This window comes from Piliocolobus tephrosceles, chromosome 1, assembly GCF_002776525.5.
Source record: "Piliocolobus tephrosceles isolate RC106 chromosome 1, ASM277652v3, whole genome shotgun sequence".
NCBI classification, from domain to species: domain Eukaryota; kingdom Metazoa; phylum Chordata; class Mammalia; order Primates; family Cercopithecidae; genus Piliocolobus; species Piliocolobus tephrosceles.
This window is the reverse complement of record NC_045434.1, coordinates 88100960-88117496: the sequence shown is the minus strand read 5'-3', so window position 1 is coordinate 88117496 and position 16537 is coordinate 88100960. Positions and strand designations below refer to the sequence as shown.

Sequence of the window (16537 nt, the reverse complement as noted above, 5' to 3'; positions counted from 1 at the left end):
ATGGCAAAGTGATGTCAAGCTGTTTAGTTATGGTCCCATCACACAGCCTGTGGAACATCTGCTCAGTGAAGGGGACAGGGCAGTGGGCCTCAGGGGCCAGGCACTGAAGGAAATACAAGTAGGCTTAGGAGGGTGTGTGTGTGTGTGTGTGTGTGGTGTGTCTGAAAATGCCAGTGCCCTCCTGGGCTAGGACACCAAGATTCACTTAAAACACTGCAGGCGAGGCGTTAGACAGACAACGAGGACACCAAATCCAAGAGGTGTTTACTGTAATGAGTGTCCAAAGGGGTGGGGTAGGGTGGGGTTCCCCCCATCTGACCCTCCAGGGCTCTGGGGTGACTCATTCTTCCTTGGGCTCAGAGGTGGAGCCAATATTTGTTCCTCCAGTTGAGCCCTGCTCCCCCTGGCCCTTGGTGTTCTCAGTGTCTCCAGCCACTAGAGCCACATTCCTCAGATAATTGATGTTGAAGCAGTTGACCTGTTCATCCCCAGGACTCAGGTAACAGCAGAGGGCAGGGTCTTGCCAGAATTTACGTCGGGGACCACACAGATCATTGATGAAGGTTAATTTCTGATGAAGGGGAAAAGTAAAACAGATGATGGGGTGGAGAGGTGAGGTGGTCCAAGGACAGATGTAGATACTTGGGTGCCCAAAGTCCCCCTTTCATCAGCTTCTACTGCTCTCTCCCTGGTTCCCCTCCTGGGGCCCAGAGAGAGTACAAGCCTGCCTTGCACAGCTGGATTCCTTGTGACTGACAGATGTGTACATCTGGAAATGCCAGAAGTTTGAGGCCCAGAGAAGGCATAAATAGGAACTTAGAGATGGGGAGCAGGCCAGGTCAGAGTGAAGACTTTTCTGGAACCAAGAACAAAACACCTCCCCCACTAGTCATTATAACCGAGGGCTGGTTTGAGGTACTAAAGAGAAGGGTTGTCCTGCAGTTCTAGCTCTTTCCCTTCCCTCCCCTGCATTCCTCTGGAGACTAGACTCCACACACTCACCTCCTCCTCTGCACAGCAGGCCTGTTCTGGAAATGGCAGGTCGCAGCAGCGGGCGGTCATGTTGTGAATCAGCCCAGGAATATGTTTACTATGTTGGTGTGAAAGGGGCAGGGGTTAGGGTCTTTGGGCATCTTCTGGCATCAGATGGGGTTGGGATATCATGATTTTGCTTTTCCCAAAGGTGTCCCCAAGGGAAGTTTTCGGGAAAGGAAGAGAGTGGGGAAGGACTAGGCAAGACTTACTGCTTGGTGAGAACTCTTTGGTTTCCACAGAGGTGGCCCATGAGGTTGGGGGTGACTCGGCTGATGTCGATGGCCAAGATGTCCCGGTCATAGTTGGGGTACGGAGCCTGACGGGCAAAGCACTCATCCCGAGAAGGGCTGGGAGGGTGGCGGCAACATGAGTGGTGGTGGGTCTTCACGGAATACTCCCGGTCACAGTATTTGTCAAGGGTATCCTCCCACTGTGGGCCAGAGATAGGGAAGTCAGAAGCTGGACACTTGGCCCCTTCTCTCCTGACCATTGACTTCTCTTATTGCTCCTAGCAACTAGATGAGGGGCTCCCAGCCCCAGGGGCCCAAAGGGGATGGCAAAGAAGTAGAGGGTTAGGAGGCAACTGTTGTTGTGTGGGCTTGGGAAGGTGGACGGGTGGAAGCCTGGATGAGGTTCCACGCTGGCGCCAGGAGATGAGCTGGAACAGTGGTTGGAGAAGGGCAGGTGAGGCCAGAGCTGGACAGATGGATGGATGGTAGACAGGTGCGTGTGTGGGTCATGAGTGGAGGAGGCCAGAAGTGTAGTACGAAGCTCGAGATGAACAGATTCAGGTGATGAACACAATGGATGGACGGACAGCCACAAACAGATGAACGGGTGGACGCACTCAGCAGGGTTACATGGATGGACGGACCGGCAGGATCAGAGGTCGAAGATGGGCAGGCAGGCAAACAGGCTCTCGGGGAGACTGGGACGCCCACTTACGGCTTTCCATGTACAGGTGTGATTGTTCCCCTGGCGGCAGCAGCGCTGAAACTCCCTCTCCAGCCGGATCAGTGCCAGCAGCTCCCTTTGGAGGGGGTCAGTAGCTGGCAGGTTGCGTGGCACAGAGCGGAAGCGCCTCAGGTGGCAGATGTTCTTGATATTGTCCAATGTGGGCGCCCCAGGGGGGAAAGGCAGCTCAAGACCCGAGGAAATAGCAGGCTGATGGCTGGGGCAGGCCCGGAGCTGGTAGTGTGGCTGGGGAGCTTCCTCCTGGAAGCAGGAGAACCGAGCCTCCCCCTGCTGCGTGCAGCACCAGTGGGGTCGGGTCTTGACCGAGAACTCGGCCTCACAGAATCGGCTCATTGCTTCCTCCCACTAGAGCAAGAGGGGAGGATCAGCCCACTTTCCACATTCCTGCCTTGCTCCCAGGCTCCAGGAAAGGACCCTGGGCAGGCAGATAAAAAAGAAACAGTGGTTGTCCTCTGCTCCTCTGGCACACTGGCACACTGGGGAGGCCCATGGTAGGGCCAGTGAATGGGACCTGAGGTTCCTCCAGACCCAGGCCTAGTGCTCTAACCCTTAAAACACACATACTGTCTGGGAGTTCAAGGACACCCCCCAGCATCAAGAACCCAACCTTACCACAAGTTTGGCACACTCTAGGCGGTTTGTGTGGCTGCGGCAGTGGCAGCAGCGGGAATATCCAATCTCCAGGAAATTGAGGGTCTCACCCTGGCGAGTGAGGTGGGAGTAGCTGGACTGTGGTAGGTTCCAGGGACCGTATACCACATGCTGACGGTCAGGAAGGCAGATTTGGTTCAGATTTTCTGGAGAAGGCCGCCCAGGGGGGAAGCCATCCAGCCGGTGGGCCCAGCCCCCTTGGGACCGGCCCTGTTGGCAGTGCTGGGCTGCATTCCAGGACTCAGGTTCTGAATGGCTCTGGTCCCCAAACGAAGCTGGCGTTCCTGGAATGGGGAAAACAGTGGGAAGCGGGACATGTGGAGGAACCCACAAAGGCTGGATGAGCTGGGGGGATTGAAAGAATCCAGGCTGGAGAAGAAAGTGTTGGGAGGATATAAGGGAAATGAGAAAGAACAATCTGTGGCTCTTCCTTTTAAAATAACCGAAAGGAAAAGAGAAACAAGGTGTGAAAGGTGTCAGCTCACAGCCTGCCCCCACCTCCTCCTGCTTCTCAGGGCTCGGGCTTCCTGCTCCTCTCCCCAGGGTCCTGAGCACTCAGTTAGGGGATGGACAGACCAAAGCTGTCACTCACCCTCTCTCGGCGTGGACTGTATGATTATCTCCTCCTGATATGGAAGAAGTGGGTCTACTGGGGTGGAAGGAGTAAGCAAAAGCCATGTTGGGATGGCTATTTCTAGCAGAGAAAGCCTCGCTAGTTTACGTACACAAAGAAGAACTCAGCAGAGAAGCAAGTGAAAATAGATGCTTTTTTTGCGTATTTAATCACATAACTTTCTAAAACAGGTATGTCCTCCATTTCACAGATGAAGAAACAAAGGCTTGGAGAAGTATGTCACTTACCCAAGGTTATCCAACTGGTGAGTGGCAGAGCCCACCATCTTGTCTGCCCCCAAGCCCATGCTCCTGGGGAAGGCCATGGGGTAAAGGTGGGTAAAGAAGAGAGGGAACTGCTTACCTTCTTTCTGTTCATTGGGCTGCTGGAGAGAGGGCAGCTCTTTCTGGAGGGGGGCAGCTTCCTGAGATAGAGGGGGACCCACTGCAAGATAGGGGTGAGGGCACCAAGGAGCAGGGATCAGCCTGGTGCCAACAGGATCCATAGTGGGGTAGAGGTGAGACAGGGTGGGCAAGTGCTCACCTTCCTTTTCAGCAGGGAGTTGGGCAGGTAGCAGCTCTTCCTGTTGGATAGGGGTGGCCTCCTCAGAGGGAGGGGGCTGCACTATAGAAGGGGGAATGTGTGAGCAGCCCATCCTTTCTCCTAGCCAGGGCTGGGAGAGGAGGCGAGGGCCTCTTCCCTCCTTTCCATCTGAAAAGTGGGACGAAGGGCAGATTAGAAACCTGGAGGATCACTGAGGAGGGCATGGGGTGACCTTACCTTGACTCTGTCCCTCAAAGGGAGGACCATGCTGAGAGGTGTCAGGGTGATCCATGAGGAGGCTTCGGGATAGGGGTGGGGAGGGGGGAGCTGCGTAGCCAACTAGAGGGAAGAGGGGAGACATCAGAGCCCATGATGACTCCTGGAGTCCCAATCCCATGCTGCTCCCCCAAACTCTTACCTTCTTGAAAGTGCTCTGGCCTCAGCTGCCTCTGCCCTGTAGCCTTGAAGCCTGGAAGGAAGAAGGGCAAGTCAGGGGCCGCTGGGAGGGCCTTCCCTGGACTTCAGCAAGGGATGGGGAGGCTGTGGAGATCAAGAGTGTAGGAGAGACAAGCAAGACACGAGATGCCCCTCTGTATTCACCTGCCCCGTGTCCCTTAATCCTCTCCCAGCCCCAACACACCTAGACATAACCAGCTGGGTTCTGAGAAAGCCTGTGGCGTTCTGATAGCTCCACCTCTACTGGCTCAGAGGCGGGGCCTAAAGGGAGTATGGCATATGGGATTGGGGAGGGAGGCCCTCATTTCCTCTGCCAGCGTCTTTCCCTCAGGGCTGTGGGGTTGTCCTCCCCAGTCTCCGCTGGGATGAGTCTCTAGCTTTCAGAGGAAAAAGTCTAGACCTTGAGCTGGTTGGAGCCTACCCTATCCACCTCCTCCACCCACCTTCCTACTCCAGGCCCTTGAAACATCTTTAGGCCTTTGGCTAAGGAGGCTTCCTGAAGGTTGAGTACTTCCCCTTCAGCCAGTCTCAGCTCCTCCTTAGTTTAGGTCTCAATTTAGGGCCTGGGGGACTGGGACAGGCACAGGGAGTCACTTGTAGGTGATCTGCAGACACAAAAGACCAGGAGCTGGGAAGAATGATGGTATGAGGCTTCACAGAGCAGCAGACAGATCTGCTGACATCCTCAGCAACTTCCCGCAGGAGTGCCCTGGCTGTTTTTTTTTTCCTTTTCTTTTCCTTTTTTTCTTAGTTTCCACCCATAGCATTGAGGGGTTCCTGTTTTGTTCAGGCATTAAAGCGGATAAAGAATGTGTTTGTGCTGGATGGAGGGTGGCTCTGTGGATGGACACCCCTCAACTCCTCTAATCAGACAGGGAGTCCGTCAAGGCTTGCTGGGTCAGCAATCCGGTTTTGAGCAGCCTGGGGGCCCCTTTTCCCTCCCTTGCCTGTCCCACCAGCCCCCTCCCTACATCCTCCTCAGCACTCTGTGAACCCACCCCCACTCAGTTGTCCCTTTGACTGGGATTGTTTCTTGGCAGCAGTTTCTAGGAGCCCCTCTCCTTCTGTGCCCCTGCTCTCTGCCTCCTTGGTTAAAGGCTCCAGTGGCCCGGGCCCACTTTGGGCCTGCTCAGAAAAGGCAAGTCAAATGGAGAATCACTCTGCTAGTGATGAGCCATCTGGGATGCCTGGACCCAGACCCCTGCCATGCAAGCCCAGACCCCCTCCCAAGTGCTGACCCTCCAACTCACCTCCCTCAGAGGCAGCAGAAGCAATGGCCAAATAGGCCAAGACCAAGGCTGCTCTGACTGTGGTCCCCATCCTGGGGCAACTGACCACCAGACACCCAGGGGTGGGTCCTCTCAGGCAAGTCTGGATGTGAAGGGCCAGCTGCTGGAGCTTGTCTGGTGGCTGTTACTGTTGTGAGCTTCAGGACCGGCTCTTTTATAATTGTCTGGTGTGATCTCCCGCCCTCCTCAGCTTCCTGCCATGACTCAGTCCCAGCTGCTCCTCCTCTGGAAGCCACTCCTCCAAAAGTCACCCTGAAGCCTCATCAGAGAATTGAGAAGAATGGGACTGACCAGAGGAGAACATTCTTATGACCCTCAAGAGAAACTGATTCAGAGAATCAAGGAGCAAGAGGTGTTTGAGCCCCTAGTTTGTGCCTCAGTTTCTCCATCTACATGCTGCTTTCTGTGGAGAGGGGATCTGCCAAATCATGAACTGGGGTTGGGGAAACAGGGCACAAAGGAGTTTACAGGGGGGAGCAGGACACCTATCCAAGGGATCTCCCCTACCAATGTGAGGTCTCGACTGTCCTTTTTCAATTTCCCTCTCTGGGACAAAAAAGAGGGAGACAAAGTGGAACATCCTTTTATCCCACCTCTCCAGAGTCAGAGATGAAGACATATGACCAGCAGCTTCCAGTATTCATTTATTTGTTTATTTATTTATTTAGAAATGGAGTCTCGCTCTGTCGCCCGGGCTGGAGTGCAGTGGCGCGATCTCAACTCACTGCAACCTCCACCTCGCCTGTGCCACCACGCCCGGCTAATTTTTTGTATTTTTAGTAGAGACAGGGTTTCACTGTGTTAGCCAGGGTGGTCTTGATCTCCAGACCTCATGATCCGTCCGCCTTGGCCTCCCAAAGTGCTGGGATTACAGGCACGAGCCACTGTGCCTGGCCCAGTGTATTTTTTTTTTAGTTTCATTCTCCTTACATCCAAACAGCTACAGCTTCCCTCCCTTTGTGGGGTTGCCAAACCAAGTCTCTTTTCAGGAGAGCAGACACGTGCCTCCACGCAGTTCTGAGGTTCTGGGGTCTCCCATGTGAGGGAGGCTGATGGCTCTTGCAGGTTTTTGCCTCATCTATGTACAAAGGCTCAGAAAATTTCTTCGGCATTTGGGACCTTCATGTTCTGTAGTTCCACCAGTCGCTGCACAGCTTCAGGCAAGTCCCACTCCCCAAGGCGAAGATTATCTCGAGTCCGAATGTTCACTGTTCTCTTACTTTGCTCTTTCTGGCCAACCACTGCAGGTAGAGGAAGTTTGGGAACCTCAGGGCAAATTCATCCACACGGGATAGTTTCTTTTGCTCTGCAGAAACTTGAGAGACCTAAATCTTTAGGAAGGGTGGGAGCAGAGCCCAGATATGGTTCACAGAAAGGAAGTATTCAGCTGTGCCTGCTAAATATTAAATGACCAGTCTTGCTCACCCTGAGGAGACAAGGAAATGCTTCAGTCCCCATGGGCCTTATCGCTTCTGGTCAGGAGCTCCAGGGTCAGAGACATTAGAGTCAAGCAGAGAAAAGACAAACACTGAGAACCCCACAGAGAGAAACTCTGTGTGTGTGTGTGTGTATCTGAAGGGGGTATTAGAGGAAGGGGAACGTGGCAGGAGTGGTGTGGCCTTCACGCTGCCCAACCTCCCCGCAACCACTTCTGACCCTTAGAACAGTTTCCTCTCATCAGTCCCACTCTGGCTCTTGGTGTCTGTTAGGGCTGGATTCACAGAGTGAGGCGCCTCTGCTGAGGAGGATGTATGCGGGGGCTGACTGGGCGGTAAGGGAGGGAGAGGGGCCATGTGCAGGTCCATGGGATTGTGGCACAGCTTGCTGTGGGTGCTTGTGGGGCAAGTGGGGTGTGCAAAACTCAAGAATCAGGTCATCTGGCTGAGGAGTTTCTGCTCCTTGCCTTTGAGATAGAGCTCTGAACCCTGGAAAATGAAAAAGGGAGCATGGCCGTGCCAGAATTTTCTCCCTAAGGCCCTTCTCCTCATCCCTTAGGGCTGATTCCATCTAGGTCTAGAATAAACAAGGGTAATTAATTAATACCGTAACCCTCCTGTCCCTTTCTCTCTGATGCTCCCTTGGTTAATTAACCTAACAGATACCAACAGCTAGAGTGGAGTTAAAAAGAGGAAAACTATTTTGAAGGTCAGAAGTGGTTATGGGGAGGGCAGGGCAATGTGAAGGAACACAGGGCCCAAATGAGTCAGATGTCCTGAATCCTGGCTCCTACCCGCTCAGGTAATGAGCCCCAATTAACCCAAATATGCATTACCAGACTTGGTAAACTTAACAGCAACAATGCAGACGGAAGGTGGGAGAACATCAGCTCTGAGGTTCACCTTACCAAACTGAAAATTGTAGTGGGCAAGCTGGGCCCGGCGGATTCTCCGGCTGAGGGTCAGTCCAGAGTCTGCATCCAGGTCACTGACCAGTCCTGCAGCCCGCAGGCTCTGCTGTGCCTGCATCAGAGGTTTGGTGACAGGAAGTTAATTGACTGGAAAGTTGAGGAGCTAGAACAGTCTGATGCTCTTTTCCCTCAATTCTCCCATCTGTTCCTCCTTTCCCTGCCTCGGGGCTCTCCACTTCTCACCAGCAACCTCTCCTCATTTCATCTCCATATTGAGGCCTCCTCCCCATTCATCCCCAGCCCAACAACCTTTCCGTCTGCCTCCTACTGGAGATGGCCCCCCAATTATTCCCTGGGCTTTGCCTCCTAGCCACTGCTCTACCCAACCAGCTGTTCAACTCTGGTACCATCCATATCCTCAATTCTCTCTAGAAAGGAAAAACTGTGTACTCAATCCCACTTTTGTGCCAACTGCTCTTTTGGCGGCTTTCAACATTTGTTAATTTGTTTAATTTTCATACATCTCTATAAGGTAGGGATTAATCACATTTTTTAGATACAGGATTTCCAGCATCTAGGACCGCAGCCACTCGAGCCCAGTCTTGTGGCTCTAAGGGCTGTGCTCCTTCCTCCACCACCCGTGTGGCCTCTTCCTGCCCACTGCAGGGCACCAGACTCTCTACTGCACCTGCTTCTGCCCCCTCCCTTGCCTCAACTCCTTACCTCCCTGGCATACTCCTCTTGCTCAGTCCCCACAGGGATGACCACCACCTGGAACGGGGACAGCCACAGTGGCCTGGTAGGGAAAGAACAGATGATGGCAAATTAGTCACTCTGGCTCTGGCCAGAAGTGTGGTTGTACAGAGCAGATTTGAGAAGCAAAGAGGCTGGCATATGAAGGGCGACAGGATCTGGAGCATAAACTATCTGGTTTGGGGCCAGAAGAGAAATCCAGGGTCAGAGGTCTCACCATTTCCCCCCGCAGCTTTCTGCCAGCACTCCCAACAGTCTTTCCACAGAACCGAGCACTGCTCGGTGAATGAGGACTGGACGCTCCAGGACACCTGCCTGCCTTGAAAGGAAAAAGGGGGGTAGATGGAATGGTGGAAGTATCACAAATTGTGTACCCAAGATCACCTTCCAGTTTTTAAGAAATATTCAGCTCTGGCAGAAGAGGGTGTGGAGGATTTGGTTTTTAGGGCCAAAGGCAGAAGGACCTATTCCATGCACTGTCAAGGGAAAAGAGGATAGGGCAAGGCTTTATACCCCTTATACTGGAGGTCAAATCTCAGGGGCAGTTGGAAGTCAAGCTGAATTGTTCCACACTGATGTGGCCGGCCCAGGGCATCGTGGAGGTGCACATCAATCTACAGGAAACAGATGGGAAGGCATGAAATAAGCCGGAAGCACTATCCAGAACCACTATCCTCCATTACCTGTGCCATCCCACCCTTTAACCTACCCTCATCGCGGGCTACTACCCTCATCATGTCACCCAGCTCTATCATACGCTACCCCTCCACTTCACTCTACTCATCTTACTCTGGCAGTAGTTCTCAGCAGCTCTCTCCACTTAATAATGATACTGTAATATTACCAGACGTCCACACCCTGGCCTCTCAATTCCTTGAGCTCCTCATCTCAGAGATCTTCACCAGCACCCATCTATGGCTACACCCTTTATCCTGTCCTCTCCCTCAGTGGCTGTACCTCTGAAACAGTCCATCAGACACCCTACTCTGATTACTCTGATTACTGTCTCTTGGTCAGCCAGCTCTGACAATTATTCCTGTTTTTTTTTTTTTTTTTTGAGACAGAGTCTTGCTCTGTCACCATGGCAGGAGTACAGTAGCACAATTTCAGCTCACTGCAGCCTCCACCTCCCAGTTTCAAGTGATTCTCCTGCCTCAGCCTCCTGAGTAGCTGGGACTACAGGTACATGCCACCACGCCCAGCTAAGACACACATATGTGTGTCTGTGTGTGTGTGTGTGTGTGTATTTTTGTTTTTTTCAGTAGAGATGGGGTTTCACCAGGCTGGTCTCAAACTCCTGATCTCAAGTGATCTGCTCACTTTGGCCTCCCAAAGTGCTGGAATTACAGGTGTAAGCCACCACACTCGGCCATGACAACTATTCCTATTAATGGCACTTTAACTCACAGGTTCTTTAACTCCTCTTTTTCTCTCCCGTCCTCAGGCCCCTCCCACCTTTGTTTCTTTCCCCATGAAGCTGTACCATTTTCCCTAGTTCCCTTGTACCATTCGTTGTTCTTCTGCACCTTAACCTCCTACATATTTGGCCCTGCAACAGAACTGCTCAGTGCTGCCCAATATGTCATAAACCACACAGATGCAAATGCAGAGATTGATGCCACCATGGAAGTCAGTATTTCGAGATTCAGCTGGTCCCTGGCTGCTGCCAGCAATCCTTTGGGTTGCCCTAATAAGCTCTATGCTCTGTTCTCCTCAGGGGTTTTCTAGCTTTTTGCTCTCTCTTTTTATAGCAGTGTCTTAACCAGCAACTTATTAGACTGATTCAGCATAATACACACTTTATGCACTTTATGACTGTTATCTCTATAACCTTAAGCACAATGTTTAACCTCTCTCAATTTTTTTCTTAGTAATAAAGATATTTTATTTGCCTACTATTATTGCTGAAATAAATCAGAAGACACATTTTCTTTCTTTTTTTTTTTTTTTTTTTTGAACGGGAGTCTCGCTCTGTCACCGGGGCTGGAGCGCAGTGGCCGGATCTCAGCCCCCTGCAAGCCCCGCCTCCCGGGTTCACGCCATTCTCCTGCCTCAGCCTCCCGAGGAGCTGGGACCACAGGCGCCGCCACCACGCCCGGCTAGTTTTTTGTATTTTTTTAGTAGAGACGGGGTTTCACCGTGTTAGCCAGGATGGTCTCGATCTCCTGACCTCGTGATCCACCCGTCTCGGCCTCCCAAAGTGCTGGGATTACAGGCTTGAGCCACCGCGCCCGGCCAGAAGACACATTTTCATTACTGTTAATATTTTAATTTACTAACTACTTATTGAAGCAGCTAAATAAATACCATATACTGGAATAGACACTTGGGACATAAAAATGAGTAATACACATGTTACCTGAATAAAAGACCCCAGCACAGTAAACAGCAACTTTGAGTACTCAAAAGATTTTAGCCAGGCAAGGCACATGGCTCACTCCTGTAATCCTAGCACTTTGGGAGGCCGAGGTAGGCAGACCACCTGAGGTCAGGAGTTCGAGACCAGCCTGGCCAACACGGTGAAACCCCGTCTACTAAAAATAGGAATACGAAAATTAGCTGGTGTGGTAGCGGGTGCCTGTAATCCCAGCTACTGGGGAGGCAAAGGCAGGAGAACTGCTTGAACCCAGGAGGCAGAGGTTGCGGTGAGCCAAGATTGTGCCACTCCACTCCAGCCTAGGCGACAGAGTGAAACTCCACCTCCAAAAAAAAAAATTGGCCGGGCGCGGTGGCTCAAGCCTGTAATCCCAGCACTTTGGGAGGCCGAGACGGGCGGATCACGAGGTCAGGAGATCGAGACCATCCTGGCTAACACGGTGAAACCCCATCTCTACTAAAAATACAAAAACTAGCCGGGCGAGGTGGCGGGCGCCTGTAGTCCCAGCTACTTGGGAGGCTGAGGCAGGAGAATGGCATAAACCCAGGAGGTGGGGCTTGCAGTGAGCTGAGATCCGGCCACTGCACTCCAGTCTGGGGGGCAGAGCGAGACTCCGCCTCAAAAAAAAAAAAAAAAAAATTAGCTGGGTGTGGTGGGGCACACCTATAGTCCCAGCTACTCAGGAGACTGAGGCAAAAGAATTGCTTTAACCTGGGAGGTGGAGGTTGCAGTAAGCCAAGATCCGCCACTACACTTCAGTCTGGCAACAGAGCAAGAGCCTGTCTCAAAAAAAACAAAAAAGGCCGGGCAAGGTGGCTCACGCCTATAATAATCCCACCACTTTGGGAAGCCAAGGCGGGCGGATCACCTGAGGTTGGGAGTTCAAGACCAGCCTGGTCAACATGGTGAAACCCCATCTCTACTAAAAATACAAAAATTAGCCGGGCATGGTGGTACATGCCTATAATCTCAGCTACTCGGGAAGCTGAGGCAGGAGAATCGCTTGAACCTGGGAGGCGGATGTTGCAGCAAGCTGAGATTGCGCCACTGCACTCCAGCCTGGGTGACAGAGCAAAACTAGGTCTCAAAAAATATATATAAAAATAAATAAATAAAACAAAACAAAAAAAAGATTTTAGCTATATAACAGTTTTTGAGTAATTTCCTTTCTCTCTGTATCTTTTTATTTATTTATTTTATTGAGACAGGTTTTGTTCTGTTATCCAAGCTGGAGTGCGGTGGCTTGATCATAGCTCATGCAGCCTAAAAATCCTGGGCTCAAGTGATCCTCCCACCTAAGCCTCCTGAGTAGCTGGGACCACAGGTGCCCACCATCACACCAAGCTAATTTCAAAATGTGTTTTAAATTTTTTGTAGAGACAGCTGGGCCTGGTGGCTCACGCCTGTAATCCCAGCACTTTGGGAGGCTGAGGTGGGCGGATCACGAGGTCAAGAGATTGAGACCATCCTGGCGAACACGGTGAAACACCATCTCTACTAAAAAAAAAATACAAAAAAATTAGCTGGGCATGGTGGTGGGCGCCTGTAGTCCCACCTACTCGGGAGGCTGAGGCAGGAGAATGGCATGAACCTGGGAGGCGGAGCTTGCAGTGAGCCAAGATCGAGCCACTGCACTCCAGCCTGGGCGACAGAGCGAGACTCTGTCTCAAAAAAAAAAAAAATTTTTTTTTTGTAGAGACAAGGTCTTACTCTGTCGCCAAGGTTGGTCTCAAACTACTGGATTCAAGTGATCCTCTCAGCTCAGCCTCCCAAATTGCTGGGATTACAAGAGGAGGCTACCACGCCCAGCCTTTTCTTCCTATCTTCAGCCCCCTCACTGACAACTCTCCTCTTCTCCACTCTCATTTCAGCAAATGATCCTGCCTCAGGAAGAATTCAGATAATTGATTCCATGGGATGGGAAGAGCCTCAACTTCCTGTCACCATACCAATAAACTTCCTTGCATCTACCTTCAGTCTTTCCTTCCACCCTGGATACAATGGCGATGGTGATCCCTTCTATGAAGGTTTCTCAATCCCACCTTAAACCTCTCCAGGAACTTCCCTTTACTACAACTTCTTCTATAAATTCAACCTCTCCCTCCAAACTGACTTCCTCTCATCATAGCATTTATTTTATTTTTCATTTATGAAGTCTCACTCTGTCGTCCAGGCTGGAGTGCAATGGTGCGATCTCGGCTCACTGCAACCTCCACCTCCTGGGTTTACAGGTGCCCGTCACCACACTGGGCTAATTTTTGTATTTTTAGTAGAGACAGGGTTTCACCATGTTGGTCAGGCTGGTCTCAAACCCCTGACCTCAGGTGATCCACTTGCCTCAGCCTCCCAAAGTGCTGGGATTACAGGCATGAGCCACTGCACCCGGCCTGTTTTATTTTTATTTTTTGGGACGGAATCTTGCTCTGTCACCTAGGCTACGGTACAATGGCGTGACCTTGGCTCACTGCAACCTCCGCCTCCGAGGTTCAGTGATTCTCCTGCCTCAGGCTACCGAGTAGCTGGGACTACAGGTGTATAACACCTCACCCGGCCAATTTTTATATTTTTAGTAGAGATGGGGTTTTGCCAAGTTGGCCAGGCTGGTCTTGAACTCCTGACCTCAAGTGATCCACCCACCTCGGCCTCCCAAAGTGCTGGGATTACAGGCATGAACCACTGCACAGGCCTCATTTATTCACCTTCTAACCCCACCCTCAGGCCCTACTTTACTGAAAATGGTCCTTTAAAATCCATCAGCCTTTTTACTAAATCCAGTGGACACTTCTCAGTCCTTTTTTTCCCTTGACTTCTTTTTTTTGAGACAGGGTCTCACTCTGTCACCCAGGCTGGAGTACAGTGGGGTGTGATCTTGGCTCACTGCAGCCTCTACCTCCTGGGCTCAGGTGATCCTCCCATCTCAGCCTGCTGGGTAGCTGGGACCACAGGCATGAGCCACCGCACCCGGCTAATTTTTTTTTTTTGGTAGACACAGGGTCTCCCTGTGTTGCCCAGACTGGTCTGCCGTGTGTTTTTATGCCTATCCCCAGCCTCTGCCTACACTGTCCCTCCTGAAACACATCTTTACTTGGCCAACACTCACCTTTCAGATTGGAAAGTGATTCCTGCAGGAAACCTTTTGTAACCTCCCGGAGTAACGCTAATCCCAGCTAACGTGCTCTCTTGGTACCTACGCAGCATGGATCTCGCAGCACTGACATGGCCTATTTAACTCCAATAGCCCTCACTAGATTGCAAATGCCAAGAGGGTAGAAAATATCTTGTTTTTCTTTATATCCTACATAACTTTAAAAAAAATTTCTTTGTGGCCAGGTGCGGTGGCTCACGCCTGTAATCCCAGCACTTTGGGAGGCTGAGGCGGGTGGCTTGCCTGAGGTCAGGAGTTCGAGACCAGTCCGGTCAACATGGTGAAATCCTGTCTCTATTAAAAATACAAAAAAATTAGCCAGGTGTAGTGGTGTGCACCTGTAATCCCAGCTACTCGGGAGGCTGAGGCAGGGGAATTGCTTGAACCAGGGAGCTGGAGGTTGCAGTGAGCTGAGATCACGCCACTGCATTCTAGCCTGGGTGACATAGTGAGACTGTCTCAAAAAAAAAAAAAAAATTTGTATCTATTAAATATTTACTAAAACAAAGCAAAAAATAAATACAACAATAACCAGGGTCCCAAGCTTACCTTAGGTCCATAGAAGGCACCATCTCCAGAGTTGAGGTCCCAGGGTTCTCCAAATTCCTTCAGGGCCTGTTGAAGGACCTTTGAAGGAATGAGACAAGAGTGGAATAGAATACATCATCTTAGACTTCAAAAGCAACACATCTGGTCAGTCCCCAACAAATGACCCACTCACCAGATGCCTGAGAACCTTGGTTACTGTATTCTCCATTCCTTCCCACCAGAGTGGTTTATCTGCCTCTATTTCTGTACCTCCTACTCACCTGTTCGGCCTGGTCCCAAAGGCAAGGGTCCCCCAGGAAGCCAGATGGCCGGGTGGACAGTGCCAGGCGGAAGGAGAAGCCAAGAACGGCATAGACGGAACGGAGGAAATCAAGACAGCTTTGGATCTCTGCTTCCAGCTGGGGGCAGGAAATATGGGTCAGTGAGCTGTGAGCCAGCTAGAGATCAGGGATGCTGGCAGTTTGAGGAAAACAAAGGGCAAAAACAGAGACGAAGCAGAAGCAAGCTAGGGGTAGAATGTAGCTGAATTATAGTACATACAGGGGGCAAATAAAGATCAGGGGTTTGCAGGTTCATAGGGAGAAAAGTGGTTTAGAAAAGCTTTGGTGGAGCCAGGGAAAGGCCACCTGATCTGCTGTACAGAAGATGTGAGCGTCATCCTGCTGGAAGCACCGCAGTCGGGTCAGTCCCCCCAGACCACCAGAGGCTTCAGCCCGGTGTAGGGCCCCAAAGTCAGCTAGTCGCAGGGGCAGTTCCCGCCAGGATCTGGGCCGGTGGGCGAACATCAGGCTGAGATTGGGGTGCAGAGGGGTCAGGGCCATAGGGAGGACTAGCCCCTGAAGACTGCTCCTCCACCCAATCTGCTTGCCTACCTTCTCTGCACCATCTGCTATAGCCCTCTCCAACCTCAGCACATCCTCCCACTGAGTCCTGTCAATCCCACTCATCACAGTCTGAGCCCTGTGGTTCAAAAGTGGATTTCTCAGTAACACAATAACAGACATCATTTACTGTTTCCCTGTTCTGTGATAGTCACTGAGCTGAAGGAGGAGCCTTAGATAGCAACTTTAAGGAGACTGAGACCCAAAGAGGTAAAATGAGTTTCCCAAATTCACACAGTTAGCTAGGGGGAAGATTCTAGGCTCAAATCAGGTGTCCCAGTATTCTTTCCAAGGTACTTCCTTTTTTTTTTTTTTTTGAGACTGAGTCTCGCTCTGTTGCCCAGGCTGGAGTGCAGTGGCGCAATCTCGGCTCACTGCAAGCTCTGCCTCCCCAGCTCACGCCATTCTCCCGCCTCAGCCTCCCGAGTAGCTGGGATTACAGGCGCCCACGACCACGCCTGGCTAATTTTTTGTATTTTTAGTAAAGACGGGGTTTCACCATGGTCTCTATCTCCTGACCTCACGATCCACCCACCTCGGCCTCCCAAAGTGCTGGGAATACAGATGTGAGCCACTGTGTCCGGCCTCTTTTATTTTTTTTTTGAGATGGAGCTTAGCTCTTATTGCCCAGGCTGGAGGGCAATGGTGTGATCTCAGCTCACTGCAGCCTCTGCCTCCCAGGTTCCAGCGATTCTCCTGCCTCAGCCTACCAAGTAGCTGGGATTACAGGCACGTGCCACCATGCCCGGCTAATTTTGTATTTTTAGTAGAGACAGGATTTCTCCATGTTGATCAGGCTGGTCTCGAACTCCCGACCTCAGGTGATCCGCCCACCTCAGCCTCCCAAAGTTTTGGGATTATAGGCGTGAGCCACCGTGCCTGGTCCCAAGGTGCTTTCTTTTTTTTTTTTTTTTTTTTTTTTT

The 16537-nt window shown here is 51.4% G+C and overlaps 2 protein-coding genes across 4 annotated transcripts in view; both read right to left on the bottom strand.

Annotated features, from left to right (window-relative positions):
* Positions 1-247: 247 nt before the first annotated feature.
* On the bottom strand, positions 248-5790 carry ECM1 (extracellular matrix protein 1). Of its 3 annotated transcripts, XM_023213596.2 has the most exons (12): positions 5524-5789; positions 4717-4878; positions 4236-4286; positions 4055-4156; positions 3818-3898; positions 3638-3718; positions 3254-3310; positions 2623-2945; positions 1981-2355; positions 1245-1465; positions 1003-1090; positions 248-571 (listed from the first exon to the last, which is right to left on the bottom strand). In XM_023213596.2, the coding sequence occupies exons 4-12, from the start codon at positions 4107-4109 to the stop codon at positions 341-343; spliced, it is 1512 nt and encodes a 503-aa protein (XP_023069364.1). In that variant the 5' UTR covers positions 4110-4156; positions 4236-4286; positions 4717-4878; positions 5524-5789; the 3' UTR covers positions 248-340. The 3 variants fall into 3 exon arrangements, with proteins under 3 accessions (XP_023069364.1, XP_023069362.1, XP_023069363.1); XM_023213594.3 differs by lacking the exon at positions 4717-4878 and having other exon boundaries at positions 5524-5790; XM_023213595.3 differs by lacking the exons at positions 3254-3310; positions 4717-4878 and having other exon boundaries at positions 5524-5785.
* Positions 5791-6465: 675 nt separating this feature from the next.
* The window catches only part of TARS2 (threonyl-tRNA synthetase 2, mitochondrial), a 21469-nt gene continuing 11397 nt past the window's right edge, over positions 6466-16537 (bottom strand). Inside the window, exons 11-18 of the mRNA XM_023213593.2 lie at positions 15360-15522; positions 14994-15131; positions 14734-14811; positions 9176-9276; positions 8880-8981; positions 8633-8705; positions 7907-8021; positions 6466-6803 (exon numbers count right to left, since the gene is read on the bottom strand). Coding sequence (XP_023069361.2) covers positions 6655-6803; positions 7907-8021; positions 8633-8705; positions 8880-8981; positions 9176-9276; positions 14734-14811; positions 14994-15131; positions 15360-15522 — 919 coding nt within the window. The 3' untranslated portion in view covers positions 6466-6654. The remainder of the gene's footprint in view (positions 6804-7906; positions 8022-8632; positions 8706-8879; positions 8982-9175; positions 9277-14733; positions 14812-14993; positions 15132-15359; positions 15523-16537) is intronic.

What these genes read in the sequence shown, in the direction of transcription:
- ECM1 (XM_023213594.3), bottom strand. Translation starts at nt 5,593, where the DNA reads ATGGGGACCACAGTCAGAGCAGCCTTGGTCTTGGCCTATTTGGCCATT. An exon ending in TTCTGCTGCCTCTGAGGGAG is followed by an intron (nt 4,287 to 5,523) that starts GTGAGTTGGAGG and finishes TCTTCCTTCCAG; the next exon opens with GCTTCAAGGCTACAGGGCAG. An exon ending in CTTTGAGGGACAGAGTCAAG is followed by an intron (nt 3,899 to 4,054) that starts GTAAGGTCACCC and finishes CCCCTTCTATAG; the next exon opens with TGCAGCCCCCTCCCTCTGAG.